Raw genomic sequence first — 23,356 nt, 5'->3', positions numbered from 1 at the left:
ACTGTTGTGAAAGTGCAGCTGACGACAAGGGAAAGACCATGTGACAGCTTGGAGAGACAGCTGACAGGAGGAAATAGACCCCAACGGGGCTGTTATGGGCTAGCTACCCACAGCAGCAGGCTCCGTCACCCTATCAGGGCACAAGAGCCACCTAAATTGGCTACAGAAAGTTCAAGAAGAAGAATACCCCTAGAGTCTGCGAGAGCAGGGGCGCAAGAAGACTCACAGGCTGATCTCCCGGTAACGACCCTTGGAATGGACACGACAATGAATGAAGGTAGTAGTAATACTCTTGAGAACCCAGCAGTTGGACATGTTCTTCAGACGTGTGTGTGTGGATGGGCTAAAGTAACATCAACCCATGGTCTTAAAGTTCACCAAGGACGGAAGAAATGCCTGAAAACCACTAACCGAGGGCCCCGCATTGACCGGCTTCTGTTAAGAAGAAGGTTAAATCAGTCGGATGAAACTCAGCGGCAGGAAGAAACCCACAGTCCGCAGAGCATCAGCACCCCGCAGGATGAGGAGGAAGCTTCAGGCAGAACTACCAGTCCAAGACCATACCCAGTACACCGCAAAAAGGAAAACATGCAAGGACGTAAGCCGTTGGTGAAATGGCCGAAGTCTAACAGCAAGGAGTGGGAAACCATCAACATAGACTTAAGCCTTATCCTACGTAACATCAAAGGATCAGCCGAAACGAAGCTGGAGAAGATGGGTGACCTAATCTACAGCTACGGAGAGAAGAAATGTGGAGTGAAGGAACAAGTCAGAAAGAAAGACATGCATCCCGCCCCCAAATCTCGTCGGCTTCAAGAAATCCATCTACTTGTAAAAGAAAGGCGACAGCTAAGGAAGTTGTGGAGAAAGGCGACAGCTAAGGAAGTTGTGGAGAAAGGCGACAGCAGAAGAAAGGGAAGGCATCGACCTCCTTCAAGAAGAACTAAAACAGAGGCTCTCAAAACTCCGTCGAGCGGAAAGCCTAAGGATGCGTCGGAAGAAGAAAGAAAAAGCCAGAACCGACTTCTACAAAGACCCCTTTAAATTTGTGAAAGAGATTTTCACAAAAGATAAGAGTGGATTTCTGAAAACATCAAAAGACCAGGTTGAAGAATATCTGAGAACCATCTATACTGATGAGAAAAAACATGAACCGATCATTGTCCCCACTGACATCCCTCCGATATCACCCGCACAATATCAGGTTGATGTCAGCCCTCCCAAGCTGAGCGAGGTGAAACAGGCAGAAAAAAAGGCAAGATCGGCATCTGCACCAGGCCCTAATGGTGTTTCGTATAGTGTCTACAAGAACGCTCCAGAGGTTCTGAAATTCCTGTGGAAAAACATGAGAGTGGTGTGGGACAAGCAGATCATCCCGAAAGCCTGGCGAAAAGCGGGAGGAGTGCTTATCCCAAAAGAAAAGAACTCGACCACCATTGAACAGTTTCGCCAAATAAACCTTCTGAACATCGAAGGCAAGATTTTCTTCAGCATATTGGCACAGCGACTAACAAAGTATCTGAAGCAAAACCACTTCATTGATACATCAATCCAAAAGGCTGGTATAGCAGGCTTCTCTGGATGCCTCGAACATAACAGCATCATATGGCATCAAATCCAGACTGCGAAAAAAGAAGGAAAAGATCTTCATGTCTTGTTCCTTGATCTGGCCAACGCCTATGGATCAGTCCCTCATTCATTGCTGTGGACTGCCTTTGAATTCTTCCAAGTACCAACTACAATCACAAATCTTGTAAAACGCTATTTCCAGGATTTGCAATTTTGCCTTACAACATCAGGATTCACCACTGCGTGGCAATCTCTGGAAGTAGGCATCATGGCTGGGTGCACCATCTCCCCATTGGCCTTTACGATGGCAATGGAGATCATTATTAGAGCCTCGAAATGGGTGGTTGGTGGAGAACGACTACAATGTGGTCAGAGATTACCACCAATTCGAGCCTATATGGACGATATAACAACACTCACAACAACTGTCCCCTGCACCAAGAGACTGCTGGAGAAACCTCATTCAAATATAAAATGGGCACGGATGAAGTTAAAGCCCAGCAAGTGCAGAAGTATCTCCATTGAGAAAGGCCAAGTCACACACCAGAGATTTCATGTCAGCGGAACACCAGTACCAACTGTTTCCGAAATGCCAGTAAAGAGCTTGGGAAGGTGGTACGACGCAAGGCTCAAAGACACAGAGCAGTTTGAGCAACTAAAAAAGGATACAATCACTTACATGGATCGCATCAACAAAACCTTGTTGCCAGGAAAACTCAAGTTGTGGTGTTTTCAATTTGGCATACTCCCAAGACTTTTGTGGCCTTTAACTGTGTACGAAATCCCCATCACCAAGGTTGAAAAATTGGAACGTGTGATAAGCAAGTGGAGGAGTTCAAGTACCTAGGAGTCTTGTTCACGAGTGAGGGAAGAATGGATCGTGAGATCGACAGGCGGATTGGTGCGGCGTCTTCAGTAATGCGGACGTTGTACCGATCCGTTGTGGTGAAGAAGGAGCTGAGCTGGAAGGCAAAGCTCTCAATTTACCGGTCGATCTACGTTCCCATCCTCACCTATGGTCATGAGCTTTGGGTCATGACCGAAAGGATAAGATCACGGGTACAAGCGGCCGAAATGAGTTTCCTCCGCCGGGTGGCGGGGCTCTCCGTTAGAGATAGGGTGAGAAGCTCTGCCATCCGGGAGGAACTCAAAGTAAAGCCGCTGCTCCTCCACATCGAGAGGAGCCAGATGAGGTGGTTCGGGCATCTGGTCAGGATGCCACCCGAACGCCTCCCTAGGGAGGTGTTTAGGGCACGTCCAACCGGTAGGAGGCCACGGGGAAGACCCAGGACACGTTGGGAAGACTATGTCTCCCGGCTGGCCTGGGAACGCCTCGGGATCCCCCGGGAAGAGCTAGACGAAGTGGCTGGGGAGAGGGAAGTCTGGGTTTCCCTGCTTAGGCTGTTGCCCCCGCGACCCGACCTCGGATAAGCGGAAGATGATGGATGGATGGATGGATGGATAAGCACGCAGCTAAAACAGTGGCTTGGAATTCCAAGATGCTTCAGTTCCATCGGACTATATGGGCATGGCAAATTGGAATTACCAATCTCGGGACTGGTGGAAGAATTCAAATGCACCAAAGCAAGGCTGGTCATGACGCTAACCGAAACTGAGGATACAGTCATTCGAACAGCGGCCCCCAGAGTAACAGCGGGAAGGAAGTGGATTCCATCAGAAGCTGTTCAGAGTGCAAAGTCTGCTCTTCAATTCAGAGATGTGGTTGGGCACGTACAGCATGGGAGAGCAGGACTCGGACTCGTCCCAAAAACTCCCCGATGACACAAAGCAACATCAGAGCAGAAGAGACGGCTAGTAGTAGAGGAAGTCAGGAGACAGGAGGAGGGAGAGCGACATGCTAAAGCCGTCTCAATGGCCAAGCAGGGGAGATGGACCAACTGGGAAAGCCTGGAGAAGAAAAAGCTCAGCTGGTATGACATCTGGCAGATGGAGGGAGCACGGCTGAGTTTTATCATCAGAGCCACGTACGACCTACTACCGTCCCCCCTAAATCTGAAAACCTGGTACGGAGAAGATCCCGCCTGTTCCCTGTGTCAAGTACCTGCATCTCTAAGACATATCCTATCAGGGTGTACTATAAGTCTCACCCAAGGACGCTATACTTGGCGGCATAACCAAGTACTCAGAGAGCTTGCAAAAACACTGGAACACAGGCGAACCACCACAAACAATCTCCCACAAACACCAGCAGGAAAGGTCCATTTCACACATTTTGTACCAGCTGGCCAACATCAAAAGTGTCAAACGACACCAAATAATGCAAGCATCCTGCAGTCGGCTCGGGATTGGAAATTGGAAGTAGACCTTGATAAAAAGCTTGTGTTTCCCCCAGAAATAATGGCTACAACACTCCGGCCAGACATAGTCCTGTGGTCTCCATCAGCAAAGCTGGCTTATGTCGTGGAGCTGACAGTACCATGGGAAGAAGGGGTTGAAGAGGCTTATGAGAGGAAGAGAAACAAATATTCTGACCTGGCAGCTGAAGCATCCCAGAACGGCTGGAAGACCAACATTTTCCCAGTAGAGGTGGGATGCAGGGGATTTATTGCCACATCTACCATCAGTCTGTTGAGGAAAATGGGGTTGAAAGGACGCTCCATCCAACAGACTATCAAGTCCATGTCAAATGCTGCTGAAAAAGCCAGCAACTGGCTCTGGATTAAGCGCAAGGACCCCAACTGGGCAGTAAGACAAGAGACAATGGTATGCGGTCAGGCTTAGGCCTGACTCAGGGAAAAGGACGACCCTGCCATGCATAGTCCAACAGGATGTGGAGGGTATGGCATGGAGGGGGGTGTACCTGGGACGCTAGGCACACCGTTGAGCCCTCTGGAGACGTCGTGGGCTTCAAATCAACGAAACGTCGATGAAGCAGGGTGCCCACCTGAAGACCCCAATGACATACATACCCTCCTTTTCACCACTCCACACCGACTGCTACCGTCAAGACTGTTCCTACTTACCGAAGGGATTGAAACATCTAGTTCTATCTGCTTTACTAGGTCGCGGGGGGCGCTGGTGAGTATGCTTACATATGCAAAAAAAAAAAAAAAAAACACATGATGTCAGCGTACCAGTAAAGGAAAATTAGAAAACTACATAAATAACATCTTGGATTTTTTTTTTTATCTTGGTAGATTGAAAATTAACAGCAAAGAGTTGACTGATGAACGTTATCACATAATTTCTTCAGAAAGTATAAATAACAACAAATAAAGATAGAATACGATTAATAGCAACATGTAAGCGTAAGCTTGTTCTATTTTTACACAAAGAAAACCATCTGAAGTTATCTTTGTTTTTAAGTTATCGTGCCGCTATTTTACCAGTCCGGCCCACTTGGGAGGAGTTTTTCCTCCATGTGGCCCCCGATTTTAAAATGAATTTGACACCCTTGCGCTAGGTACTTAAAATGCGATGCACTTTCGCTCGATGCTATTCGCTCTGCGCGGGGACTTGAGGGGGGAGGGGGAAATCAGACATGATTTATGCGAGGAGAATAAATGAATGATTGCACCTTTATATTCGGGCAGAAGGAAAAAAAGCGGGGAACTGGAGCACCCGGCCGAGGTGGAGAAGGAAGCTTGGCTGGTTGGTTGAGGAGAGGGATGAAGACATCCGCCGCATCTCTCCTCATTAGCATTTCAAATGCTCCGCGAGCGAGTCAGATGTGTGTGTGGGGGGGGGCGGGGGAATAAAAAGTGGGGAGAGGGAGGGAAGACGACAGCGAGTGGGCTTTCATGTGCGCAGGCACGGAGAGCGCCGAACTAAACGAACATGAATATATGCACGGTGTCGCCCGGGCATCGGGAGCGTGTGTCTTAAATTGTGTGTGTGTGTGTGTGTGTGTGTGTGCGCGAGCGTGGTGCTTAAGATGATTAGGAATTTGCATGTGCAGGTCTGTGTGGGTGTGCTGCCTATGCACGCCGGCGTGACTGGATGTTCGCTTATTAGGTCATTACTGGCGCCACTCTGTGTGTGTGTGTGTGTGTGTGTGTGTGTGTGTGTATATGTATGTATGTATGTGACTAATCAGCATGTGACGTTTGTGTGTGAGGGTGTTACAGAGTATGTGTGTCACACTAATCAGCATGTGTGTGTGTGTGCGTGTCTCCCAGGCCCCCCTTTCTGAGTGTGTGATGAGCCTGAAGCTCGCGGCACAAAAATACCAGCCTGGGACAACAAGCCCTGTGTATCTACAGGCTTGAATCTGCGTGCGCGCACATAAATGTGTGTGAGCGCCTAAGATGATTAAGAATTTGCATGTGCAGGTCGGTGTGGTTGTGCGATAGCAGCAAGTGTGTGTTGTGCCTAAGCAGGCCGGCGTGACTGTACGCGAGCTTATTAGGTCATAACTGGCGCCACTCAGTACGTGAGCGTGTGTGTGTGTGTCACACTAATCAGCATGTGGCTTGTTGTGTGTGTATGTGTGTGTCTGTGTGTCTCCAGGCCCTCCTATCTCGCTGCCTGTGTGTGATAAGCTTGCGGCACTAAAACACCAGTACGGGACAACAAGCGCTGTGCATCTACAGGCTTGTATGCTCGTGCGTTAACGTCTGTGTGTGTGTGTGTGTGTGTGTGTGTGTGTGTGTGTGCACTATGCATAAATTGGTGTGCGTGTGTGTGGGAGCCCCAGGGGTCTGCCCCGGGCTTATCACACGCAGGCAGTGAGAGACGAGCTTCCTGAGAGGCAGGCAGCGAAAGAAAGAAGGGGAGGGGAAGGCGGGGGTGTTGTTTGCGCAGCGGCCAGTGCTTGTTTGTGTAGTCTCAGGTCCCCCCCCCCCCCCCCCAGCCCCCCACACCCCCCGGCACGCAGGGAGGGAGGGAGGGGCGGGGGTTGCTGGGAGGGAGGGAAGCCGGGAAAAATAAAAAAAAGAGAAAGATGCGGAAGGGGAATAAAACGTTTGAGAGAGACACATAAATCACAGAGACGAGCCAGCTTCTCTCCCGCACGGCTGACTGCGCCCCCCCCCCCAAACACACACACACACACACACCCCGGCACCACTCCCTGTGTGTGTGGGAGAAAGGAAGGAAGGAAGAAGAGCCGCCGCTGCTGCCGCCGCTAACCACAGTCACCACGGCACATTAGAGGGCCATTAGAACGCGATTATACTCCCAGCGCTTACCTCTCATTCACACTCTCGCGCCACGTTCTGACTCACACACACATCATGACGCACGCACATCCTAATCATCATAAATGTGGCGTCTGAACGTGTGTGTGTGTGTGTGTGTATGTGAATGTGTATGTGTGTGTACCGAACGACCATAAAGCAAGCGCTTAATGAGAGAGCGCAGGATGCACACAAAACACACCTATTTACAGTTGGGCCACAACGCCTCTGCTGGTGATTAAAGATATTACACACGCGAGAGCACGCGCCGGGAAGTCGGCGAGCGAGTTGGCCGGCGAGAGGACACGCGGAGCAGCTGAGGAGGCATTAAACATGCTCCGATCAATAAATCAATTTGCGAAAAAATGTGTGGTCGATTAGAGCGGCACAAAGGGAGGAGAGAGGAGGAGGGGAAGACTAAAGGGGCGCTCTTCTTTAATTAGAAAGGACGACACCTTCCAAGAACTGAATCGTTCGGTTCATAACCGTACGGTTTGGAAAGGTTAATCCTGATCCGGGTTGCGTTTCAAGCGGGGTAGGCGCTAGTAGTGCGTTAGCAGCTAATGGCGCATCGAAAAGGATGACAAAAAACATTCGCCACTCTCTCCATTTAGGAAACTATAAGAAAATTCTCGTGATGCAGACAAGACTATTTTGTTCATGAGACTGCAGTGCTACCCTCAGTTATTTGCTTCCAACCTCCGTTTTATATTTTACGTCTCCCGTCACATCACGCTTCAAATATTGCGACTTCACCACATGGCAGATTTTTTTCAAATATTTCTTTTCAAGCATTTACTCTAGAGATGTCCGATAATGGCTTTTTTGCCGATATCCGATATTCCAATATTGTCCAACTTTAATTACCAATTCCAATTTCAACCGATACCAATATATACAGTCGTGGAACAAACACATTATTATGCCTAATTTTGTTGTGATGCCCGGCTGGATGCATTAAACAATGTAACAAGTTTTTCCCAAATAAATCAACTCAAGTTATGGAAAAAAATGCCAACATGGCACTGCCATATTTGTTATTGAAGTCCCAAAGTGCATTATTTTTTTTAAGATGCCTCAAAACAGCAACCTGGAATTTGGGACATGCTCTCCCTGAGAAAGCATGAAGAGGTTGAGGTGGGCAGGGTTGGGGAAGCGGCGGTGTATATTGTAGCGTCCCGGAAGAGTTAGTGCTGCAAGGGGTTCTGGGTATTTGTTCTGTTGTGTTTATGTTGTGTTACGGTGCGGATGTTCTCCCGAAATGTGTTTGTCATTCTTGTTTGGTGTGGGTTAACAGTGTGGTGCATATTTGTGACAGTGTTAAAGTTGTTTATACGGCCACCCACAGTGTGACCTGTATGGCTCTTGACAGAGTATGCTTGCATTCGCTTGTGTGTGAAAAGCTGTAGATATGTGATTGGGCCGGCAAGCAAAGGCAGTGCCTTTAATGTTTATTGACACTCTGTATTTCTCCCTACGTCCGTGTACACAGCAGCGTTTTAAAAAGTCATAAATTTTACTTTCAGAAACCAATACCGATAACTTTGAAACCGATACCGATAATTTCCGATGTTACATTTTAAAGCATTTATCGGCAATTTACCTGCTCAGTGGCCTAGTGGCTAGAGTGTCTGCCCTGAGATCGGTAGGTTGTGAGTTCACACCCCAGCCGAGTCATACCAAAGACTATAAAATGGGACCCAATACCTCCCTGCTTGGCACTCAGCATCAAGGGTTGGAATTGGGGGTTGAATCACCAAAATGATTCCCGAGCACGGCCACCGCTCCTGCTCACTGCTTTACTCACCTCCCAGGGGGCGGAACAAGTGGATGGGTCAAATGTAGAGAGTGTGTGTGTGACTATCAATGGTACTTTAAGTTGATCTTTAAATTAAGCAGTTTTAATCATTAAAAAAACTAATCAATAAGTAACAATAGAAATGGTACATTAGTATTGCTTGTATTCCGGCACGTGACTTCTTCCTGGAAGTGAACAGCAGTGGTGGTCGAACAAACTAAGATGGCTGTTGTACGACAAGCAGCGCGAAAACTGAGTACAAAAGACGCTTAAATCTTCCTGCAAAAAGCAGATACGAGCAAAAAAACTATGTAATGGAATAGATCCCTACACTTGATCAATATAAGATTCGTCAGGTGATATGAAGGCTTATACGTCGGTCGTGTTCCCAGACATATCAATGGCTGCAGACGCCATTCTACACAACCAAACAGATGAAAACTTGGAAAAGCTTGGATACCTACCTTCTGTCAAGACTGCCGGATAAATATATATCGTTTTTGCTCGGGTAAGGTTGCATTTTCTAAAGCCATGTTTGTTGTTGTAGCAGGCGTCATTTACGTTTAGAGGGTATTTCCCTGTCTTTATCAAAATATAACTACCAATGTCAACATTGTGTATGTGCTGAAAGCTTCATTTCTGATTGTTACCTTTGGTAAAAACTGAACTCTTTTAGGTTTTTCTCACGTTTGCTCTTATCTATTTAGACACGCTGAGTTGGTGCTTTTCCACACTCTTGTAGCAAACGTGTTTAATAAAAATACTATCAAAATAATACTTCAATGGGAAATAATGAACGTCAAAAGTATATCAAACAAACCTTAACGAAGTGATCACTGCAAACCCGTGCATTCTTAAACTGTTCTCCTTGGACTGGAATTTGTGCTGCTTTTTTCGTCGTTTGATAAAACTCTTCCTACCTTTTTAATTACCTCTCGATGAACTCTGAAGAAAAGTTTATCCTTTTTGCGATCTGAACGATTCGTACTTCCGAAAACCGCACAAGCGGAGGACATTTTGTTTTTGAGAAAGACTGAATGGCGCCTAGTACCCATTGAAAACAGAGCCAGCTTTATCACCACCAGTATTCAATGAGCGGGACGTGAGTCGGACATAATGTCGGCAACGTCCCAACAATAACTAGATGAGACCAAACCAATTAGAGTGGACTGTTTAGTATTGTGGCCTCTGATTGGCTCAGCCTTGGGTCACATTACTATATTAGATATTAATAATGTAAATGTGATGACATTTTTATATATATATTTCAAGTCTAAAGCACTGTCAGAATGTTGAAAATGTTTTTAAAATGTTGTAAACACTTTTTTAATGTCTGAGCTATGAAAATATTTGATTTATAATTAATGAATCAGACTTTGCAGAAATGGAAATATATTTATGGCGATCACGTTCGGAACAAATTAACAACATTAAAGAACTGTAATTACCTTGTACATGTAAGGAAATTACATTTTTGGCACCCCCTTGGATCATGGAAGACGTGATGAATGCATGTTATAAATGAAAGTAATCTTAAAGTTTGATAATCAGACAAATAGTCAGTGACTTATGGGCAAATATACTATATTGTCAAAAGTATTTGGCCACCGATCCAAATATATCAGAATCAGGTGTTCTAATCAGTTGGCCCGCCCACAGGTGTATAAAATCAAGCACTTAAGCATGGAGACTGTTTCTATAAACATTTGGGAAAGAATGGGCCGCTCTCAGGAGCTCAGTGATTTCAAGCGTGGAACTGTCATAGGATGCCACCTGTGCAACAAATCTAGTCGTGAAATTTCCTGGCTCCTAAATATCCCGAAGACAACTGTCAGCTTTATTATAAGAAAATGGAAGAGTTTGGGAACAACAGCAACTCAACCACAAAGTGGTAGGCCACGTAAACTGACAGAGGGGTCAGCGGATCCTGACGCGCATAGTGCAAAGAGGTCGCCGCTACAGAACTCCAAACTTCATGTGACCTTCCAATTAGCCCACGTACAGTACGCAGAGAGCTTCAAGGAATGGGTTTCCATGGCCGAGCAGCTGCATCCAAGCCATACATCACCAAGTCCAATGCAAAGTGTGGGATGCAGTGGTGTAAAGCACGTCGCCACTGGACTCTAGAGCAGGTGAAGACTCGTTCTTGGGAGTGAAGAATCACGCTGGCAATCCGATGGACGAGTTTGGAGGTTGCTCGGAGAACGGTACATTTCGGACTGCATTGGAGGAGGAATTATGGTGTGGGGGTTATTTGTCAGGAGTTTTGCTTGGCCCCTTACTTCCAGGGAAAGGAACTTTGATTGCTCCAGGTAACAAAATAATTTGGAGAATTCCATGTTCCCAACCTTGTGGAAACAGTTTGGAGTGGGTCCCTTTCTCAACATGACCAGCGCACCAGTGCACAAGGCAAGGTCCAGAAAGACATGGATGACTGGTGTGGATGAACTTGCTGACCTGAACCCGAAAGAACACCTTTGGGGTGTCCAAAGTGCGGCCTGGGGGCCATTTGCGGTCCGTGGGTTATTTTTTAACGGCCCCACGGCACATTTTAAGAATACAATTGAAAAAAATTTAAAACATGAAAAGTGCTATAAAAGAGCAAACAGGTGAAATTAAACAAGAAATTGTTGCAATGCTTACTCTTATAACACAATCTTTAAAAAATAATAATGAATCAAAACCAATGTCATTTTGAATTATTGACCTATTCAAGGCTCCGATTACATCACATTAAATATTCTACTTTAAAATATTTTGGGGGGAAAATGTTGCAAATTTTGTGTTTTGCCATAAAAAAAACCAAACTCTTTTTTTTTTTTTAAAGAAGGGCCTAAAACATACAAACAAAAAACGTAAACAACAATGAAACCTAAAATTGACGGATATATCTAAAGTTGATCTCGAGATTAGTGTGCTAAAAGTAAACAGTAAAAAAATGTATAATTTCTTTTTTAACACTTTAATAAGTAGGACACTTTTGGATCCCCAATTATTTTAGTGTGATTTGTTTTTAGGTGTCATTGCTCCAAAAAATAATAATGAATCCAAATCCGAAATTTAGGCTCCAATTATAATATAATCTCAAATATTCCACCTAAAAATGTTATTGGGTGAAAATACTGCATATTTTGTGATTTTTCCATTTTTTTCCCCCTAATGTTGATCTAGAGATTTAAAACTTGAATACTATTGAAAATAGTAATACTGAATAAAGACACATTTTTATTTTTTTTTTTTTTGACCAAAACCCTTTGGGGTCCCCGGGATCATAACTGAGTGGAGGCCTAAATGTATATTTTTTATCTATATTTTGCATTGGTTTTTAAAATAAAAAAATATGAAAATGGCCCCCGCTTGCTTTGATTTTTCAGTGTGCGGCCCTCAGTGGAAAAAGTTTGGACACCCCTGTTCTAGACCATCAGTGTTAGACCTCACCAATGCGCTTTTGGAAAAATGGTCGAAAATTCCTATAAACACACTGGACAGCCTTCCCAGAAGAGTTGAAGCTGTAATAGCCGCAAAAGCGGTGGACCGACATCATATTGAACCCTGTGGGTTAGGAATGGGATGGCACTTCAAGTTAATATTTGAGTCAAGGCAGGTGGCCAAATACTTTTGGTAATACAGTGTATGTTTCGCTTATTGGCAGCCTTGTATATTCTAATAATCTTACACAGGTGATTGTCAGTCCCTAAAAGGCGTATATCAAACTTCTTGTTAATTTGGCAAAAACGTCCTAAATTATTGTAGGTGTCTGGTACAGAGGTTTGGGCTGTGTGAGAAATTGCAAGTCAACTTAACAAAATAACTCAATCTAATCAGGCGACGACCCGTGAAATCGCACCTTTCCAACCGGCAACCTGACAGCTGAAGTGTGGCGTTCCGATTAGCTCTTCCGCTTCGTCGATGTTGTAGGAATTTACGTCACCGCCTTGGCAAAAAGTTGCGAGGGCGGATGAGGGCGCCCTTGCGTAAAAACGCTACCTGGCGACCGCGGCGTGCTCTTGGGCGGGGAAAAATGGGCCTAGCTAAAAAGCTTGTGGCGCGACGGAAGCTTTTTGTAACGTGTAGTGCTGTGAATGTCTCACAGCGAGAGCGAGCGAGCGAGAGAGAGCGAGGCAGCGAACATCTCCGCTCTTCTCCGTGTAATGATTCCGCCGATCCCCCATGCTGTTTGTGCGTGTGTGTGTGCGCGTGCACGTGTGTGTGTGTGTGTGTGTGTGTGTGTGTGTCACACTTCGCCTCACGGAAAATTAATGAGATGTGAGAGCAGAGTGAGGCGAGAGAGGGAGGAGGAGGAGGTGTGGGTGGTTTAGTGTGTGCATGTGTGTGTGTGCGCTCGCGGGGTGCCAACGACAATCTGAGTCACAAAGAGAGGAAGAGAAAGAGTGCCGAGAGGAAAGAAGGGGGAGGGAAAGAGCAGAAACCTGAGTGAGCGAGCGAGCGAGCGAGCGAAGGGGGGGGGTAGCGGCGGGGAGATGGAGGGAAAAAAAAGGCGAGAAGAAAGCAGAAGCGAAATAGATGGAAGATAAAAAGAAGGATGAAGAGAGGAAGAGGATGCGAGAGAGGAGAGACAATTTTGAAAATAGGCGTGGAGCCGCGTAGCAGACGGGAACAAAGCGGGGCGAGAAAATGAGCTCAATTTAAGAGGAGAGGAAGTGGAGACGCCAAACGAGGCGAAGTGTAAAATGTGCCGAGAGCGCAAGCGAGGGGAGGCACCCTCCCCCACCTGCACCCACCGCCTTATTACCTCGTAGCCCAGACGCGCCGCTCTCTGGAGGAGCGTCTCGCCCGCGTTCTTGTTCACGATCAGCCGCCGCGCCTCCGGCGGGATGGGCCGCACCGCCGGGGTGGCGGCGTCGGCGGCAACGGCGGCGGGCGTCCGGTGTGGCCCGGTGACCTCTGGCGGGACGCCGCCCGCTCTGCCGTTCGCCAGGGGCTGCGGCGGGGGCGGGCAGAGCGCGGCGGGGGAGCAGGGCTTGACTGGAGAGCAGGGATAATGATTAGGAGAGGCAGCTCGCTTCCTCTGAGCCTCTCGCTGCTCACTCAGCTGTGGAAAGAGAAAGAGAGAGAGAGGAAGGGCGTTAAAGCCGCTATAAGGCAGACGGAAACTCAAGGGCACACACGTGTGTGCAGGTGTACACACACACACACACACACACACACACACACACACACACACACACACACACACACACACACACACACACACACACACACACACACACACACAAAAGGTACATTTCATGCTCCAAAATGTGTTAATTACCTGTTTGGCCACACACACTCGCACAATGCCGCTTTTGTTTGGTGTAAGCGAGGCCCCCTTAATGTGCAACATCTGTGTTATTTTTATGTCCGGAAGACACGCGATGTGTCGCACGTGTACGCGTGCACGCAGGCGGCGCCTACGCAGCGACTGCTCGCGCCGCAAAAAAAATAAAATGTTGCCTGCAGGGGCTGGCACGCCACTTCTCCTCCAACCACTAAACCAACAGGCCTGCGAGCGCCAGGCGGGAGAGGCAGTTGCCTGTGTTTTAGTGTGTGTGCGTGTGTGTTTGTCTGTGCGTGTGCCCTCTGTGGAATTCCATGTCGAAGCAGCTGTCAGGCTGAGGAGGAGCGCGGCGCAGGCGGAAAACAACTAGCCTCCCCCTCCTGTGCGTTTTCCCCCCTACCCCATCTTTTGAACTTCACACGCTCGACCGTGGCTGCCACATTCCTCGCCGCACTAGCAAGTGAGGGAGGGAGTGGTGGTGTCTGTGTGTGTGTGTGCGCGAGAGCACGGCCTCGTGCTCAGCGCTGTTGTATAATTGCTCCGGGGTTTTGTTATGTCAGGAATGCTCTCCGACACGCACCCTTTGCGGACGAGGCGCGCTTGACAATTAACCGCCGAGACGAGGCCGGGGAAGGCGGCGGGTGGGTGTTGAAGCGCCAGTCGCCCTCTAAACATTGTAAACATGCTTCGGTCTCGTCCCAGCTGCACAATCAGAGACGCCGTAAAACACTCACCCTGTCGTCCTCGGCTGCTCCTAGATCAGCCGGAAAACGCTGGCCGGGGCTGCTGGGGGTGCCCTCTTTCCTCCTCTCCCGCTCCCGCTGGCTGGTGTGTTTGGTCTTGCACGGCCGCTTGCCCTTGGGCTTGTCCGTGTCGCTATGACGACGCAGCTTGAGGAGAGGCGCGCCTCCCAACGAGGGCTCAGCGCCCGGAGAGGGAGGGCCGTGCCGAGGCTCCTTCAGGCCACGGTCACCTGAGAAGGGGCCCGGCGGGTGCGCTCTGTCCTTCAGATGGTCGCCAGGGTGAAGGGGAGGCGTAGCAACTCCTGCGGGAGAGAGAGAGAGAGAGAGAGAGGGGAGAGAGTGGTGAGTGTGTGTGCGGAAAGGCAATGCAAGGCCATCTCTCACCCCTCTGTTGGTTTATTAATGAGCGCAGAGAGCTTGTCTGGGAGCGCCGCATGCCTGCTCCATCAGGAAGAAAATACTGGCTCACGTAAACACGGCCGCCTATAGAGACTGCAGCAAGGATGGCGCATCGTCTCCAAAAAAACAAACGTTTCGCAGCGCTGAAAACCCCTTGAAAACCACAAGGTCAAAGCACTATTTAAGGGCTTAATGGGAATACGTTTCCACTCGAGGATCATCGCGAAGCATTCCGCATGGGGCCTGATTCGTGTAACGCTACGATCTTCAGAATAAACACGCCGTTAAATCATAAGGCTTGGCTACGCAGTAGCAAGGGGAGGAAAGCGGAACTCTATGGCCTCATTCTGCACTCAGGCCATTATTAAGAAGCCCCCTGGCCCCCCAAGTGAACCGTACAAGGCAGCTACTGCTGCAACCCCCAATCCTGTGACTCCAGACAGGCCCTGGAACACAGACCTCACTTTGCTGCTGGTCATCGAGTCACGCTCCAATTTGGCATTCAGGAGAGAATGGGCGGCCAGGATTCGCTATGCTAAGCTAGGCTCAACGACATATGGGAGGGAGTAAGCTTTTACTTATGAAATTAACCATAAAAATGCCCCAGCGTACATTGCAAAACGTCTTTCAACTGACGCCATAAGTAGCTTGAGTGTGCTTTGCATGAATGCATCATCGTTTCAAAGCGATTTGAGTGTAAATGGAAGACAATTTCCAGTTCTCTCCCCTTTGAAGCTAAAACAGCTTCTACTGAACGATTTCATAGAGCCATGCTTTTTTTTTTTTACCCACTAAGGAGGTCAAAGGTTACCAAAGTAAGATCTGGATCAGTCAATTGTTCCATCCAAAACTTGGCCAAGCATGCACTTTATAGCCCCAGTGTTGTGCTGACGGAAGAAAAAAAGGGACTTCCCTCAACTGTTTTGGCACAGTGGAGTCCAAAATAAGGAATTAAAGATCCCATATGATGCAAAAAAGTTGAGGTTGTTATTACAGTAATTTTCTCCACTTTTCAGGGAAAAGGCGATTGAACGCTAGTTGTTGAAGTAGCGGCTTTTTGGGACGACGTCCAGACCCTGAATCCCTCTTCTTTGTGGACATAAACCCTTGCTAAAAACTGACCATAGCTTTGTTAACATTTTTTTTTTTAAAGGCTTCACGGCACATCTTAAAACAAAGCGCTATCAACTGTCTATTAGTCGAAGACAGATGTTGGAGCTGTAAGTTTGATCATTTCGTTTGTCTTGAATTGTGAGTGTAATGTTAGCACTGTAGCTAACATAGCTATGCTAGTGTTGCGAACTTCTGTCCTTATTGCTTCCTCATATTGATATATGGCATATGTAATGTTGGAGCGTTACAGTGTATGTGTAAAAAGACAAAATTTAAAAAAGTGGAGAAAATGAATAATGACGCTTCTTGGACAGGAGTGGAAAAACCGCTCATTGGCATTAAAGTACCAGTAGAATGAAATCAAGTTGCCTCTATATTAAAGCTATATATATATACATATATATATATATATATAGATATATATATCTATATATATATATGTGATTTATGAAATTGGAAAGTTTGCGGATAGATATGATCAAAATAAATAAATCTCAAAGAGATTCCCAAGCCATTTGGAAAGATAATGAAAAACCCAGTAAAGTGGTTGAGTGACATGGCATTGGGAACCGCAGATCTCTTCCTTGTCAACAACAATGCAAATTGAGCAGACTTTGTGAGAGCCAACAGCTAAGACTTTGGGAAAATTATGATCCAGGACCTTGTATTTTTGAGCCCGAACACAAAGAGGATGAGCAATAAATTTTAAAACACTGCAGCTTTATTGAAACACCAGCATCAATAGCATTGCTAGGTGCTAAACATACAAATTAAACATATTAAACAATAATGAAACAAACATTTACTGTAATATTTCCACTATCGGTAGGATGCCGATCGACACAACGCTCATATAATCCCGTTTGCAAACATTGCGAAGGGTTAAAAAACAGTTTCTGCAGGAAGCATCTTTTTGTGTCGTTTTCGCCATCTCTCGGAGATGTGAAGTCGACCAGACTGTCAAACCAGGGCAACATTTGTCTACTACCGGGTGAGAGACGCATGGATTATAATCTAGAATTTACTTTTGGCACATTTGAGACAAATCAGAAGGAGTCGTCGTTTCAGTATGTCAACAATAGCAGTGTAAGTTAGCATTAGCTCACTTCTATAAACGTGCCGCTAAAATAGTCTGTCTGCGTTGGCGCTTATAATGCCAAGATCACTCATATTTGGTTAATTTCCAGGTCACGCCAAGTAAATGGAGTATTATTAGCGCTTTCTGGATGTTTTTAGAGAGGCAATAATGAGCGCAAAAGAGAGCACCTCGATCTGTTGACTCAATTGTTAGCTATTTATTTACGATTTCAAATGCCTAACATGTTGTCTTACATAAGGATTGTGAATGATAAACAGCACATCTCTGTCCAATGTTTGTGTATTTCTAGTACGGCTGATCTGCGATGAGGTGGCGACTTGTTCAGGGTGTACCCCGCCTTCCGCCCGATTGTAGCTGAGATAGGCGCCAGCGCCCCCCGCGACCCCACAAGGGAATAAGCGGTAGAAAATGGATGGATGGATAGTACGGCTGATCCAATAACATAGTCAAAGTGCAGAAGCGTTATTACCGTTATAATCTCCTAAAATAGTCAAAGGTATTCGTAGCAAAATATTGAAAATGGCTGACTGAATTTGTGGCATTTTGTGATTTTTAAATGGTGTTTTCACATACTTTGCGATTTGTAAATACAAACCCCGTTTCCATATGAGGTGGGAAATCATGCTAGATGTAAATATAAACAGAATACAATGATTTGCAAATCCTTTTCAACCCATATTCAATTGAATGCACTACAAAGACAAGATATTTAATGTTCAATCTCATAATTTTTTTTTTTTTGTTGCAAATAATAATTAAATTTGAATTTCATGGCTGCAAAATGTGCCAAAGTAGTTGGGAAAGGGCATGTTCACCCACTGTGTTTCATCACCTTTTCTTTTAACAACACTCAATAACCTTTGGGAACTACGGAGACAAATTTTTGAAGCTTTTCAGGTGGAATGCTTTCCCATTCTTGTTTTATGTACAGCTTAAGTTGTTCAACAGTCCGGGGTCTCTGTTGTGGTATTTTAGGCTTCATAATGTGCCGCACGTTTTCAATGAGAGACAGGTCTGGACTACAGGCAAGCCAGTCTAGTACCCGCATTCTTTTACTATGAAGCCACGCTGTTGTAACAAGTGACTTGGCATTGTCTTGCTGGAATAAGGAAGGGCGTCCATGATAACGTTGCTTGGATGGCAATATATGTAGCTCCAAAACCTGTATGGACCATTCAGCATTAATGGTGCCTTTACAGATGTGTAAGTTACCCATGCCTTGGGCACTAATGCACCCCCATACCATCACAGATGCTGCCTTTTGAACATTGCACCTAGAATAGTCCTGATGGTTCTTTTCGTCTTTGGTCCGGAGGACACGATGTTCACCGTTTCCAAAAACAATTTGAAATGTGGACTCTTTAGACCACAGTACACTTTTCCACTTTGCATCAGTCCATCTTAGCTGGCGGCATTTCTGGTTGTTGTTGATAAATGGCTTTGGCTTTGCATAGTAGTTTTAACTTGCACTTACAGATGTAGCGAAAAACTATAGTTACTGACAGTGGTTTTCTTAAGTGTTCCTGAGCCCATGTGGTGATATCTTTTACACACTGATGTCGCTTTTTGATGCAGTACCGCCTGAGGGAACGACGGTCCGTTATATCATCGCTTACGTGCAGTGATTTCTCCAGATTTTATTAACCTTTTGATGGTATTACGGACCGTAAATGGTGAAATTCCTAAATTTCTCACAATAGCCCGTTGAGAAATGTTGTTCTTAAACTGTTTGACAATTTGCTCACGCATTTGTTCACAAAGTGGTGACTGTTTCCCAATCCTTGTTTGTGAATGACTGAGCATTTCACGGAAGCTGCTTTTATACCCGATCATGGCACCCACCTGTTCTCAATTAGCCTGCACACCTGTGGGACGTTTCAAATAAGTGTTTGATGAGAATTCCTCAACTTTCTCCATATTTATTGCCATCTTTCCCAACTTCTTTGTCACATGTTGCTGGCATCAAATTCTAAAGTTAATTATTATTTGTTAAAAAAAAAAGGGTTTATCAGTTTTAACATCAAATACCGTATTTCCTTGAATTGCCGCAGGGCATATAGTATGCGCCTGCCTTGAATAACTGCCGGGTCAACCTCGCTTCGCAAAATAATTAGCGCATGCTTAGTATTACCGCCTGGTCAAACTCGTGACGTCACGAGTGACACTTCTCCTGTCATCATTTTCAAAATGGAGGAGGCTGATTTTAATACCGGTAATTTTAAATCGCATAAAGGGAATAAGATTAAGAGCTATTCAGTAGGATTTAAGGTCCAAGCTTACATCACACTCAAATTTTTACTGCACGCTTTTGGTAAGTGCCGGAGTGAGAAGAGGTTTTAAAATAATTAGCGCATGCTTACTTTTACCACATGCCTTTGGTAAACACAGGAGTGAGAAGAGTTTTTAAATTAATTAGCGCCATGGCGGCAATTAAAGGAAATACGGTATGTTGTCTTTGTAGCATATTCAACTGAATATGGGTTGAAAATGATTTGCAAATCATTGTATTCCGTTTATATTTACATCTAAAAACATTTCCAAACTCATATGGAAACGGGGTTTGTACAATTGAATATGGTGTAATGGACACAATGAAACACATGAGCATATGAACTCAACTTGTTTTTCCACTTAACTGCTTAAAACCCCAAAACCAGTATAGTTGGCACCTTGTGTAAATCGTATATAAAAAGACAATATAATGATTTGCAAATCCTTTTCAACCTATACTCAATTGAATAGACTGCACAGACAAGACGCTTAACGTTCGAACTGGAAAACTGTTATTTTTTTAAACTATTAGCTCATTTCAAATTGGATGCTGCAACATGTTCAAAAAAGACTGAGAAAGTTGAGGAGTGCTCATCAAACACTTATTTACTTTGTGAACAAATGCGTGAGCAAATTGTCAAACAGTTTAAGAACAACATTTCTCAACGAGCTATAAGCGATTATATTACGGACCTTTGATCCCACAGGCAATACTGCATAAAAAAAGCGACACATCAGTGTGTAAAGGATAACACTACATGGGCTCAGGAACACTTAAAAAAAACACTGTCATTAACTACAGTTAGTTGCTACATCTGTAAGTGCAAGTTAAAACTCTACTATGCAAAGTAAAAGCCAAAAACGGTGCCGGCTTCGCTGGGCAGTCATCTAAGATGGACTGATGCAAAGTGGAAAAGTGTTTTGTGGTCTGAGGAGTCCACATTTTAAATTGTTTTTGTTAACTGTGGACGTTGTGTCCTCCGGACCAAAGAAGAAAATAACCATTCTGATTGTTCTAGGCGCAATGTTCAAAAGCCAGCATCTGTGATGGTATGGGGGTGTATTAGTGCCCAAGGCATGGGTAACTTACACATTCGTGACGGCACCATTAATGCTGAAAGGTACATCCAGGTTTTGGAACAACATATGTTGCTATCCAGGCAACGTTATCATGGACCCCCCCTCTAATTTCAAGCAAGACAATGCCAAGCCAGATGTTAGAACAGCGTGGATTCATAGTAAAAGAGTGTGGGTACTAGATTGGCCTGCCTGTAGTCCAGATCTGTCTAACATTTAAAATATGTGATGTATTATGAAGCGTAAAATACCACAACGTAGACCACGGACTGTGGAACAACTTGAGCTGTACATCAAGCAAGAATGGGAATGAATTCCACTTGAAACGCTTAAAAAATTGGTCTCTTCAGTTCCCAAATGTTTACGGAGTGTTGTTAAAGGAAAGGCCCCGGAGCAACGTGTTGCTGCCATTAAATTCTAAGTTAATGATTTGCAAATCATTGTATTCTGTTTTTATTTACGAAATACACAACATGCCAACTTCCCTGGTTTTAGGTGTATGTACTTTAAAGCTAGAGACAGGCGTGTTCCCAGTTGTGCGTGCTAAAACCACTTTTTAAAAGGTCGAAATTGTGTGCAAAACACTTCCAATGCACTATTGTGGCACCTCAGAGAATTATTCCAAATAGTTGAAAAATATTATTTATAAAGCATAGGATTGGTTAATTCTTTGAAGAAGTGTGTGTCAATACTTTTGTCCAAATAAAAGCACTCTGCAGAACAAAGAACAAACTGCCTGACAGACGCGAGTGAATGGGGTGGTGTTGGTGGGGGGGATCATTACATTGCTGTTGCCAGGGGGACGTTATCTGAAAAGGTGAAAGCAGAAGAAAATAAATATATAATAATGAAAAAGAAAATCAGTGGCCAATCAAGGCCTGTGGTTTCTGCCGGGAACATAAAACCCAAATCTTCTTTGATTTATTCACTTTCTTTCATCTCCCTCCTGCTCTTTTATTTTCCTCCTCGCCGGTTCGTCCCTACACTTCAGTCTGGGCACACGAAGAAGGCAGCGCATGGTTTTAATAAGTCCCCCCCCCATCAATCCATCCCACTGCCTCCGTCACACATGCGCACGCTCGCTCGCCTTTTCCCTGCGACCGGTCTTGAGGGGAGTGGGGTAAAAAAAAAAAATTAAAAAAAGAGAGAAAAAGATCACACATTAGTCACACTACACCTGCCCACGCATATCTCCACCAGCCACTTCCCTCGTGCGAGCTTTCATCGCTCTCACAGAGCACGCTGCTATAAAAAAAATAAATCTAAAAAAGAAAATCACAAGGGGGGGCGGCATTTTTTAGATTTTTATCCCACCCCCCGAGTCTTGTCTCTGATTTCGGCAGCCTTTTTCCCCTTGGCAGGAGGAAGTATCCTCTACCTCATTTCCTCCGCGCGCTCCCAAAAAAGGCTCCAGGGAAATCCCCCTAAAGACAGACGGCTCAACAAGAAAGCGAAAGCCAAAGATAGATTTCCGTTACCCTGGCTGAACTCGAAGCGACACACACACACACACACACACACGCACGCACGCAGGCACGCACACACACATCGTGGTGGTGCCGCTCGCTTCTTCACTCACCGTTGAGCAGCCACTTCCTGTTGACGTCCGCTCTCTGTTCCGGCACTCGCTCGTCACGCTGGGCCAGGCCGAGATGTCGCGCCTGAGGCCAAGGGCGCTCCTGCTTGATGAGGGGGAGATCGGGCAAAGGGGCGCCGCCCTGGGTGGGCTTGCTGAGGCGCAGACCTTTGAGCTCGATGCAGACTTTCAGCTTTCGCACGTCGTCGTCATCGTCGTCATCGGGACTGGTCTGCTCGTCTGCAGACCATCAATGTTTTCACGTCAAAGTTTGGACATATTTAACCCACTACTGCCCCCTTAACACCAGGGCTCGGCACCGAAACCCGGATCCATAATAGCGCCGGTGCAGATTTATACAATAGTAACTGAACCGGAAAAAGGAGTAGCTATCAGTGCCTTGCTCCGGTGCTAAATGAACACAGACCAACAAGTGCTCGATGATGATATTATACAAGAAACATTCTTCAATTCAATTCAAACAACTTTATAATCCCTCAAAGGACAATTAATTTTGAGCAGCAGGTTCTCGTAAGTAATGTTCTTCGAGGTAACGTAGCGTCCCGACAGAAGCACACAGTCTGACACTCTGGTTCTACTTTATTACAGACTTTAACACGCCATCAGCACCCCTCATATCACCGTTAGCACCGCGGTTCTAACCTAGCCAGTAGCCACAACAACGAAACACTTCCTCGTTATAAACCAAAGACAGTGATGACGAGCGAGGTAGCATTCAGGAAAACCCGGAATTTTGAGCATCAACATTACAACTGGAGTATAGTTGTTTTTTGCCTGTTGTCAAGGGATTGTTTCAATATTCATAACAATTTGTTGTAGATTGTATTTGATTGTAATACTTAGTTGTCATTTCATTTCTACCACTAAAGTATTTAAATCTGTTCAACATGGCGGCATAGCTCGGTTGGTAGAGTGACCGTGCCAGCAACTTGAAGGTTGCAGGTTCGATTCCCACTTCCGACATCCTAGTCACTGCCGCTGTGTCCTTGGGCAAGACACTTTACCCACCTGCTTCCAGTGCCACCCACACTGGTTTAAATGTAACTTAGATATTGGGTTTCACTATGTAAAGCGCTTTGAGTCACTAGAGAAAAGCGCTATATAAATATAATTCACTTCACTTCACAAAATTCCATAAAAATAAAAAGCTGAGTTTTTTTATTTTTTTATTTATAAAAATGTGCATGTTTAAAAAATTTTAGGTGCCGGTTTGGGCACTGACACAGGTTTTTAAGTGTTAATTTTGATACTACTGTCGGTTATAATGTACACAA

General features: G+C 45.5%; 1 protein-coding gene across 2 annotated transcripts in view; it reads right to left on the bottom strand.

Annotated features, from left to right (window-relative positions):
• The window catches only part of bcor (BCL6 corepressor), a 97,231-nt gene that overhangs the window by 22,613 nt on the left and 51,262 nt on the right, over nucleotides 1–23,356 (bottom strand). For both annotated transcript variants that reach the window (XM_061879839.1, XM_061879840.1), the window contains 3 exons: nucleotides 22,065–22,301; nucleotides 14,518–14,828; nucleotides 13,259–13,558 (listed from right to left, as the gene is read on the bottom strand). In XM_061879839.1, the coding sequence (XP_061735823.1) occupies nucleotides 13,259–13,558; nucleotides 14,518–14,828; nucleotides 22,065–22,301 (848 nt within the window). The remainder of the gene's footprint in view (nucleotides 1–13,258; nucleotides 13,559–14,517; nucleotides 14,829–22,064; nucleotides 22,302–23,356) is intronic.

Source organism: Nerophis ophidion, linkage group LG19, assembly GCF_033978795.1.
Source record: "Nerophis ophidion isolate RoL-2023_Sa linkage group LG19, RoL_Noph_v1.0, whole genome shotgun sequence".
Taxonomy (NCBI): domain Eukaryota; kingdom Metazoa; phylum Chordata; class Actinopteri; order Syngnathiformes; family Syngnathidae; genus Nerophis; species Nerophis ophidion.
This window is presented reverse-complemented; position numbering and strand designations above follow the sequence as displayed.